General features: G+C 41.1%; 1 protein-coding gene across 1 annotated transcript; it reads left to right on the top strand.

Moving 5' to 3' along the window:
• The first annotated feature begins 2,225 nt into the window (after positions 1–2,225).
• On the top strand, positions 2,226–9,880 carry dhcr7 (7-dehydrocholesterol reductase). Its single transcript, XM_032515481.1, has 8 exons — positions 2,226–2,335; positions 3,753–3,861; positions 4,896–5,118; positions 5,231–5,321; positions 6,101–6,314; positions 6,484–6,688; positions 8,009–8,140; positions 8,560–9,880. Exons 2-8 carry the CDS (start codon positions 3,755–3,757, stop codon positions 9,022–9,024), a joined length of 1,437 nt encoding a protein of 478 aa, XP_032371372.1. The 5' UTR covers positions 2,226–2,335; positions 3,753–3,754; the 3' UTR covers positions 9,025–9,880.
• The last annotated feature ends 697 nt before the right edge of the window (positions 9,881–10,577 follow it).

The raw sequence follows: 10,577 nt of genomic DNA, 5'->3' as shown, positions 1-10,577 counted from the left end.
CTCTGTCCAGACATAAGCCTCCATCCAGGGCATCAGGACTGTCAAAACCAGCGAGCTTCTTGATATTCACTGTGGAGGAGGCTGGTAGGAGGACATGTTCTGCTCTTTGGAAGGGCTTTCAAAAACATCTCAGAGGCAGTGTAGATTTAACTGGGAGGACTAAGTCCCTGCAACGTTCTCCCAGCCCAGTGATCAGAGTCTGCTGCAATCATACATGAAGAGGATGCAGTGATGTAGTCTACGTGATACGCAGGTACACTCAGTATACCCACTGATAAAGCTCCAGGATTTCCATATGCAAACTTAAAAATGTGCAATGACACGTAACAACATATTTTTCCTTATCATTTTGATTGTCAGCAACAACCGGGCCCCGCAGGGGACTGTCCCCCCTTCCCATCCTCTTTACCATCTACACCACAGACGTTAACTACCCCACAGAGTCCTGCCATCTTCAGAAGTTTTCTGATGATTCTTCTTGGGTTGATATTGAACAATTTTATCTGTTTTGTGCAATAACACTGGCTTAAAATTTGTGCAATAATCTGCTGCTACTATTATTCATTATTACTGTTCCCCATTACAACTCCTTAATTATGTAAATACTGTATCATAAACATTCCTTTAACTATGTAAATACATACATATCCACACTCCTTGTATTTCTTTATTTATATTTATACTCTGATATTTATATACTTCATGCAACTGTAACACAGAATGTCCCTTTGGGGATCATTATTTCAGATTCTGATTCTGATATTTTGAATTGTCATCCGTTTTTTTTTTCTTTGCATAGGCTAACTAAAGATATTTATTTTGACGTTCAAATATTTCCTGGGGGAGGACACCCAGACCCCCCCCTCTCTGATATGGCCCCCATCCTGGCCCATATATGTACAGTACAGTATACCCACTACAATACATTAGACTACACCACTGAGAGCAAGGTATGGGCAGTGCCTGATTTAGCACAATAGGTTTGATGGCTCTGAAGATGCTGGACCCCCCCCCATATTTTTTTGTCCATTCTTTCTGGGCATCAACAGGAACGTATTTCATTTTAAGCAGATGCCTTTTCATGCCACAGCTAAATACTACTCTCTAGTGGTTAGTGTATGTAAGTACATCAGAAAACAGAGTACCAATATCACTAGTAAGTCAGGCTTTAGGGCAGGGTAGGATAAAACAGTATTACAAAAAAATATATATATACATTGTCAAGAAGGGAAAATTAAGGTAATTGTAACACCATAGGAATATGTATTTCAATATATTAAAGATTAGACCCAGCAAATATTAGTTGCTAGCATAGAAACTATTGGTTAACTATGTACCATTATACAGGGCTGTAGTCAAGACCACCCTAGTCAAGTCCAAGACAAGTCCAAGACCAGGACTAGTCAGGTCCAAGTCAAGACTGAGTTTAAAAAGGTTCCAGTCTGAGTCAAGACCGAGTCCAGGACAGAAAAAAGGTCTTATGCATGACAGTATCAAGACAATCATTTTGGGTTTCACTATCCCTCCAATATTATTATCAACATAATAAAGACACCTGAACTCGGTCGAGACCAAAAGCCATATTGGGCAAGACAAGTGGCCGAGACCGAGACAAGTCCAAGTCCATAGAAAAACGGTCTTGAGACAGGACTCGAGTACTACAGCCCTGTTGTTATATTTGTTATATTATTAACTATTACCATATGCAGTACACTGTATATTCAGTCTCAAACACTTCTGTCCAAGTAGGACATTATATTGTTCTTTTTATAAACTATGAATCAGAGGGTTACATGTTTGATTTTTTGTTTTAAATGTGAATGGTTTTGCTATTGAAATATATATTTCTCAGAAACAAGACACAGCCACAAATCTTGGTGGTATAAAATGCATGAACCAGAAATAGTTTGAAGAACATTACCTAAGCAAACGTTTTCTTCATGCATTCATCATTGGTATTATAGTGATAAAACAACTTCTTGTAAAAAATCCAGGATGTCAAATGCCAGTGTTTGGCCACACAACGAAGTTAATAATGACAAATATGTCATAATGATGCCAGTTCCTCGTTTACTCTGGCTAAACCATTCAACCACTGGCGAATGTGTCAGGTGCTGGTGGCTCCAGTTAGAATTGCCCAATGAGAAGCCAGTTCACTTCCCAGGCCCGCCTTTGCACGTATACCATTGGTTGAAATGTATTATGTAGTCGCGTTATGGGCGGAGTCTCTGGTGCTACGCTGAGTTTTGTCCAGCGGTTGCAGGATACCCAGCACCTGGCCCGGGAGGAAACAAGAGCCGAGCAGCCTACCCCTCTTTCTGTCTTTTATCCACGGGTGAGTGAACTACGGTACAATAGAGCATCTGTGACGGGGTTATAATCCGTTATTACGTGTGTTAACGGTAAATTTTACGTCAGTTTAATGTCAGTGTTATGCTACATGAGGTGTTGAGGATAGCTATTTGTTGTTAACTATAGGCTAATAATTTAAGCTAACTGAGTACATTTAGCGTCGGAGTAGGCACGCGCAAGAGACAACAAGTGCTAAAACGAAGTCTTATGGAATACATTAAAAACAGACAGTAAGGGTTTGCTTTTTTTGGCGTTTAACAAAGGCGGGTCCCCCACCCACACCCACCCCTTCCGTCTTCACTTATTGCTGGAAAAGAAACATGCTTAACACCGACATATTGGGCAAAACAGAGAGGCAACACTGTATTATAAATGTATATAGGCCTACTATGTAGTTATAGTTCCAGCCGAGCTGGCAATACCTTTGTTCCAGAAGTGTGTGTGTGTGTGTGTGTGTGTGTGTGTGTGTGTGTGTGTGTGTGTGCGCGCGCGCGCGCGCGTGTGCGTGCAAAGGAGAGAGAGAGTTTGCAATATAAACATAACTATAATAAGGTTATAATAATATTCACATATTATGTAATAAGGTTTTTATTTCAGTGTATAAGCTAGCTTTCATCAAGCCAACTAACAAATTATGTTTTAGTTTAAATATTAACATAAGAGGAAAGGTCAACTAACAGTGGGTGGTGTAATCAGGGTTAGGTGTGTGTGTGTCTGTGTGTTTGTGTGTGTCAGTGTTCTTGTTAAACTGTATTTGTGGGGTCCAAAAACCAGGATTCACTTATGGGGTCCCGTCTTTGTGAGACCAAAATGCTGGACCTCACAAGTTTAAAGGGCTGTTTAAGGGTTTAGACTTGGTTTTAGGATAGGGTTAGGATCAGGTTATGGTTAGATTAAGGGGCTAGGGAATGCATTATGTCAATGACAGGTCCCCACAAAGATAGTGAGACACAGAGAGAGGGAGGTTTGCAGTCACAGAGAACTACGTGTTAATTTCAGTTGTACAACGGTGGCAACAGTGAATCCGAGGCCTGCTGTACAGCTGAACCTCCACTCAAGGCCCTGTGTGTTATGTCACATCTCCGTGGACATGAACTTTAATTCCCCCCATTAACTCATTATCTGTTTATTACTATTTGGCTTGTGGAACAGAACTTTTTTATTTTTTTTTATTTTACTTGTTTTCGCCTGTCATGGCGCATTCACTTTGGTTCATTCGTCAAAGGAGTTCACACAAAAACACAAAATCTGTGAAAAAAAAAGATTGTATCTAGTGTGTCATTTTGTATTTGGTGTATGCCACTGCATATTAAATGGTCTGTAGTGGTGTGGAAAGTACAGAAGGTACAGCACGCTGCTAGATGACTGATCTTAACCTGATAACCTCAATCCTTCTCCAGAAATGAATGATGCAGTGGCCAAGGAGGCCACCAGGAGACGTACCCAGCACCGGGCCAATGGGAAAGCATCTGAACTGGGGGAGCAGCCAGCATCGTGGGGGAGAGCATGGTGAGTTGATGCTAAAGGGCCATTTAGTCATCTGATATACTTTAAGTGTAGCCCAAAGTTGAACTTGCCTGTCACAACATTGTCGTGTAAATGAATAAATTAAGATTGAAAGGAATACATTAGAGTACTGCATACACTTAAAGATCCGACACAGTAGCTTTTAACCCTTGTGTTGTCTTTCTGGGTTAACAAATGGACAAATATGACACTTTTGTCCCTTTTTGGACTTTTTTTTTAGTTTTCACTAACGCCACCTTGATAGTTTTACTACTTTTTTGGAATTCATGGTCAGTAACCCTCATTTATATAGTAGCATACCTAATATTTGAGTTAAAAATACAGAAATTATGAATTATTTTGACTACTAGTTAAGATCAGAAGGACGTACAGATGAGTTTAGTCAGAAATAAGTGATTAATTGTATTTGCAAAGAGCATTGTAAGGAATCCAATCCATTTTTGTGGTAATTTGGTTAAAAAGAAACCCATATTTTAGATATAGACATTTTTTTAAGGGGTCAAATGTGACCCGAGGACAACAGGAGGGTTATCAACATTTTGGAACCACTTGCTGAGTGATCGACTCAGCAGTGCTCTCTGTCTACACAAGATGCGTTCAGTGGGGCTGCACGGTATGTCTTTTTTAAAAATTAGTTTTTCTAAAATTATACTTTAAGAAATCCCAATATATTATTATCAAAATATATTGAATCATGACCCGTGGAATAGACATACCGTATCAGCTGTAAAGAGATTTGCAAGATCTTTTTGTTTGTAAGAAACTTTCTCTTTCTTGAAGAGGAATTAATTGGCAGCACCAAACTTTTCTTCAAATGTTTTTTTTTTGGTGTTCTTTCAACGTTGTGGTCATATCTTTCTAACTCTTAATTTTTCTTTCTAGTAACATTTGAAACATTAGGGCCGACAGATTCAGTGAATGTGAAGCTATTGCTTGTCCATAAAATATATAATAGCTTGAATGTGCAATCATTTTCAACTGCTCTCATGCTGTATCTGTACGTGATTCATTCTCAGGGAGGTGGACTGGTTTTCCTTGAGCAGTGTGATTGGCCTCCTTTGCTTTGCCCCTTTCATTGTCTTCTACTTCGTGATGGCCTGTGATCAGTACCAGTGCTCCATCAGCCAGCCTCTGCTGGAGTTGTACCAAGGAGAGACCACGCTGCTCTCCATCTGGGCCCGGGCGCCCTCCTTCACCTGGTCAGCTGCCAAGATTTATGCCATCTGGGTGGCCTTCCAGGTAGGAAATAAAGAGAGTAAAGCTGAAAATGTTTGCGTTTAACCTGTTCACTGTCTTCAGCTCTTGCCGAACTGGCTTTGCAAATCTTAAAACAAGTTGTGTTGTCCGTTAGGTGTTCCTGTACATGTGTGTTCCTGATGTGACTCATAAGTTTATTCCTGGCTATGTTGGTGGAGTGCAGGATGGAGCACGAACTCCTGCTGGTAATTACCACACAAACCCACGCTCCACAATCCATAACATTTGTTTAAAGGGAAACTTTGTTGATTTCCAACTGGCTCTGCCAATGCATCATCTGGCGAACATTTGCCAGTGGGTGAGCGGGGGAGCTCCGGGCGCTGGCGACATGGAGCACAGACTGTTGGATGGAAGGATGGGTTACGCATATTCCACTTCCTCCCACTATATAAAAGTTAAGCCAAAATCATCTTGTAATTTTGAAGCCAACGTCCAGAGTAGCGATCAGACGGTTGGCATAATACACCAGCCCGACCAGTCGCCAGACAGTCGCAGCCCAATCATGCCGCTTCACCCCGTTTTGTACCCTCAAATAACCATATTAAAAAAAAGGAACACACAAACATAAAAGTGATCAGAACTACTTAAAATTATCTTCTTTGGGGAAAATTTTATTGACATGTAATTGGATTTTTTTAGTTTGGCCAATGTCTGCCAGCATGGAAGAAGTGGGATTTATGACCTAAGACTGCAGCCAGCCACCAGGCGGCGATGGAGAGGTTTTGGCTCCACTTGGCATGGAGGGTGTCCGTTCATCAGCATGCCCATGCTGCAGCGACACAAAACCGGTTGAAAAACAGCAACATTTCCCTTAAATAAAAAAGCCCATTGTTACATCAATCTAAGATTTTTGTAACAAAACATTTAATTCCCATTTGTAACACGTTCATGACATTCATTATCAAACCAGATAGTACCTTTTAAAGTCCAACCTCCTGTGTTTTCACCTCTTTCACTACTGTAGGCCTGATTAACAAGTATGAGGTCAATGGGCTGCAGTGTTGGCTGATCACTCATGCACTGTGGTATGCCAATGCCCAGTATTTCCACTGGTTTTCTCCCACCATCATCTTCGACAACTGGATCCCCCTGATGTGGTGTGCTAACATACTGGGCTACGCTGTGTCCACCTTCGCTTTCATAAAGGCCTACCTTTTCCCCACTAACTCTGAGGACTGGTGAGTACTGATACACACGTTACACAACGACATGTTGTTGGCGCAGAAAAGTGTTCTCTGTCTATCAGGGCTTATAATATCTATTAAAGGTAAACTAGTTATGGGTTTAGGTATTAGTACACAACTGTATCAACATCTTTTATTTCCACCCTTTTTTATGATTCTGCAGCAAGTTCACAGGGAACATCTTCTACAACTACATGATGGGCATCGAGTTCAACCCACGCATTGGCAAGTGGTTTGACTTCAAGCTTTTTTTCAACGGTCGGCCCGGCATCGTAGCCTGGACCCTTATCAATCTGTCCTACATGGCCAAGCAGCAAGAACTGTACGGCCACATCACCAACTCCATGATCCTGGTCAACGTACTGCAGGTAAGCGGGAAGCAGGGTGTATTTTAAACCAATGTCTGTAGATGACCTGAGCAAATCTGTGTGCTGATCCTCTGAATGCAGAAGTGTTATAGATATTAGAAACGGACAGATAAATGAAACTCACCCTTTTTTATCTTAATCATGTCTAACCCGAGAAAGCTCTATATAATGTCATGTTTGTCTGAAGTGTTGCGTAACTGTAGATACTTTTGACCTTTGCATCTTTTACCTTAACGTGGAGACTAGGTTGGCAGGAATCCTTCCCTAATCAATTAACATTCATGCTGCAGATAAGAGCAAAGTAGAAAGTGCAAGGTCAGAGAAATGTATGGTTAGAGAAGAAGGAATGTGTGACCTGTACAGACCCTTTGCGCTCTACTCGCGCAAATCATGTACGCCTGACGGACGGTGGGAGAGCTATCCTGTAGACAGACAGCAAGTCCAACGCGTACATGTTCAATCGTGTTTGTGTTCTCATGTACACAATCTGCAGAATAATCCTCACCAACACAAGCATGTCTATGTATGGCTTTTCTGTTTTAAATGACTGATAATAATACAAGTATCCTCAACCAGCTAGCTGCTGTGCTAACCAGCTGCTCCTGCTAACAGGTCAACCAGATGAGGACCCACCTAACTATCATCGGTTATTCACTGACCTACATATCCAAAAAAGAAAGCTGTTCCCTTAATCATTTAACTTAACACACATACAAAAAATATTGGTTCAATTAAAGGTGACATGGCACGGAAACTAACTTCCAAAAGGCCAAAAAACAAGTTAAATGCGGGTCTACGGGTCCCTGGCTAGCCTACCGGGGTAGACCCTGGCTCTTGGTAGGTGGTGTATGACGGTGGCGGTTGGATGTGTGATGTGGCAACAGTGGCAATTATATTCACAATAAAGATAATGAAACTTTGACTAGAAATAGTAGTTGTAGTAGTTCATGGCGCAGCTGGGCACTGCAGGGTGAAGCAGGACATAGGTATGATTTAGTTGCCACCCTAATCCAGGGAAAACTGCAAGGTGAGAAAATATAAGGACTCCAGGGAATAAACCCCCCCAAAGCTAAGTTAGTAAACACAGATTAAGCACAGTAACACATCCCCGGACTATAATTATTGAATACTATATTCATAGGTATAGTTAGCGAAAGTACATGCACTATGGACAGATCATCAGATCAGGAGATCAGTGTGGATAAACAGCCCTATTAAACATAAAATGTTTATCAGGTTTAAAGATCTCGTCTCTGAAGGGGCACTTTGAGTAAAACGTGATACCACCACAAAAATGGGGTGTTTTCTTTTTTGTTGTAGGGCATTTATGTGTTGGATTTCTTCTGGAATGAGGCGTGGTATCTGAAGACCATTGATATCTGCCATGACCACTTTGGATGGTATCTGGGCTGGGGGGACTGTGTGTGGCTACCGTACCTCTACACACTGCAGGTAACGCACATGCATGTTTACACACACAGTATGAAATATGAACTTACATCCTAAATGGCCCTTAGCAGCATCATGTGTGAATAGCTGTTTTATTAGCTGTGTGGATTTTTAACAGTAGTATAGTCATATCTCACAATGCAAAACGTCCTTGCTAATATATATTGAAGTGTGTCTACATGCCATCCTCTATCAAATATTTTCCATCCACATAATCATTTGCGCAACTTTTGCTATCCAATTTTATATATATATATATATATATATATATATATATATATATATATATATTTATATATATAATATATATATAAAGAATAGAATGTGTAAGTGTATTTAGTTCATGCACAGTCTGGCAGGGACATTCAAATATTAGGTTCATTTCAGCAGTAAATGTAAATAAATGTGTTTTGGCTGTCCAGGGTCTGTACCTGGTGTACCAGCCAGTCCAGCTCTCCAACGCCCACGCCCTGGCTGTCCTGTTGCTCGGCCTGGTCGGGTATTACATCTTCCGCTCCACCAACCACCAGAAGGACCTGTTCCGGCGCACCGAGGGCTCCTGCTCCATCTGGGGCCGGAAGCCGGCGTACATCGAGTGCTCGTACCGCTCCACAGACGGCGGCGTTCATCGCAGCAAGCTCATGACCTCAGGGTTCTGGGGAGTGGCCCGCCACTTCAACTACACCGGCGACCTGATGGGTTCGCTGGCCTACTGCGCCGCCTGTGGCTTTGGCCACATACTCCCATACTTCTACATAGTTTACATGACCATCCTGCTGGTCCACCGCTGTGTGCGCGATGAGCACCGCTGCAGCAGCAAATACGGAAAGGACTGGAAGCGCTACACAGACGCTGTGCCTTACCGACTTATCCCTAGGGTGTTTTAGAGAGGCGGAAAGCAGCGGGAGGAGGGAGATAGAGAAGTAGGGTGGGGGCTAAGATTAAGGTAGATACTGAAATTGGGGGGGGGTGTTATACAGAACATAAATAAATCCCACTAATAACATTTTAACACTACGGTTCATACATTGTGAAATGAATACGCATGTCTAAACATGTGTAGCCAGCTATACATGTGTATATGCAGACACTATATATCACTACCTCGTTAAAGCAGTTTGATGGACCAGCCAGATGCTTTCGGTATACTGTTAGCCACTTTTTAATAATAATACAATATGTATTTGAAGACCAAGCAAATCATTAAACCAGCTGAAGAAACAGTCAGTTCTGTAGTGGGCTGTTGTCTACCGGTATGCTCAACAATGCTGCGACATTCCCATAATGCAGTTTCATAAACATGAGAATTTTATGTTTTATATCATTGTACATGTAACAGCTCTTCAGACAAAAAAAATAATTTGATGAAGTCACTTAGCACAGGTTGCCTATGATGGGCGCTTTTCATTATCCTTGTCATTTTTAGACTACATAAGTAATTATGAACAGATATATTTAATGATCAATATTGACTATAATATTTTGTTGCCCCTGGCTTAATGGACCAAATGTGATTGTCGGCTCCACTGACAAGACCCATAAAAAGTTCTGTTCTCTTTGTTTAAAGGTTGTCTGAGTGCTCCGATGCATTCACTGTCATTTTCATATTCAACTGCAGGGGAACGTTTGTTAGGTTAGGTTATTGCTTGTTCCTTGTTTCCTTGTTTTTATTTCCTCCAGCCAGCACTGCCTTTCGTAGCGCGATAAAGTAACAAAACAAACTTTAACGTCTCTTGTGACTAATCTTTCTATGTCTTGTCTTTTGAAAATGTTCACCTATCTATTCTTGAATTTCTATGTGATAATTCAAAGTGGTCAAAAGGTTAAACTTAAGATTTTGCTATGAATCATAAAAGGTCCCATGGCATGAAAAAGACTTCAGATACAGTATTAGGGACCACTAAGGTCTATATAAAAGAGACTTCAGATACAGTATTAGGGACCACTAAGGTCTATATAAAAGAGACTTCAGATACAGTATTAGGGGACCACTAAGGTCTATATAAAAGAGACTTCAGATACAGTATTAGGGGACCACTAAGGTCTATATAAAAGAGACTTCAGATACAGTATTAGGGGGCCACTAAGGTCTATAGAAAAGAGACTTCAGATACAGTATTAGGGACCACTAAGGTCTATATAAAAGAGACTTCAGATACAGTATTAGGGGACCACTAAGGTCTATATAAAAGAGACTTCAGATACAGTATTAGGGGACCACTAAGGTCTATAGAAAAGAGACTTCAGATACAGTATTAGGGACCACTAAGGTCTATATAAAAGAGACTTCAGATACAGTATTAGGGGACCACTAAGGTCTATATAAAAGAGACTTCAGATACAGTATTAGGGGACCACTAAGGTCTATATAAAAGAGACTTCAGATATAGTAGTAGGGGACCACTAAGGTCTATATGAAAGAGACTTCAGAGACAGTAGT

The sequence above is a fragment of the Etheostoma spectabile genome, chromosome 1, assembly GCF_008692095.1.
Source record: "Etheostoma spectabile isolate EspeVRDwgs_2016 chromosome 1, UIUC_Espe_1.0, whole genome shotgun sequence".
NCBI lineage: Eukaryota > Metazoa > Chordata > Actinopteri > Perciformes > Percidae > Etheostoma > Etheostoma spectabile.
The sequence above is the reverse complement of the archived record's forward strand: the minus strand, read 5'-3'. Positions and strand labels throughout refer to the sequence as shown.

Bases quoted from the DNA above. Each gene is read 5' to 3' on its own strand.
- dhcr7 (XM_032515481.1), top strand. From the start codon at position 3,755: ATGAATGATGCAGTGGCCAAGGAGGCCACCAGGAGACGTACCCAGCAC. The intron at 6,315-6,483 runs GTGAGTACTGAT...ATGATTCTGCAG, and splicing joins CCCACTAACTCTGAGGACTG to CAAGTTCACAGGGAACATCT. The intron at 6,689-8,008 runs GTAAGCGGGAAG...TTTTTGTTGTAG, and splicing joins TCCTGGTCAACGTACTGCAG to GGCATTTATGTGTTGGATTT.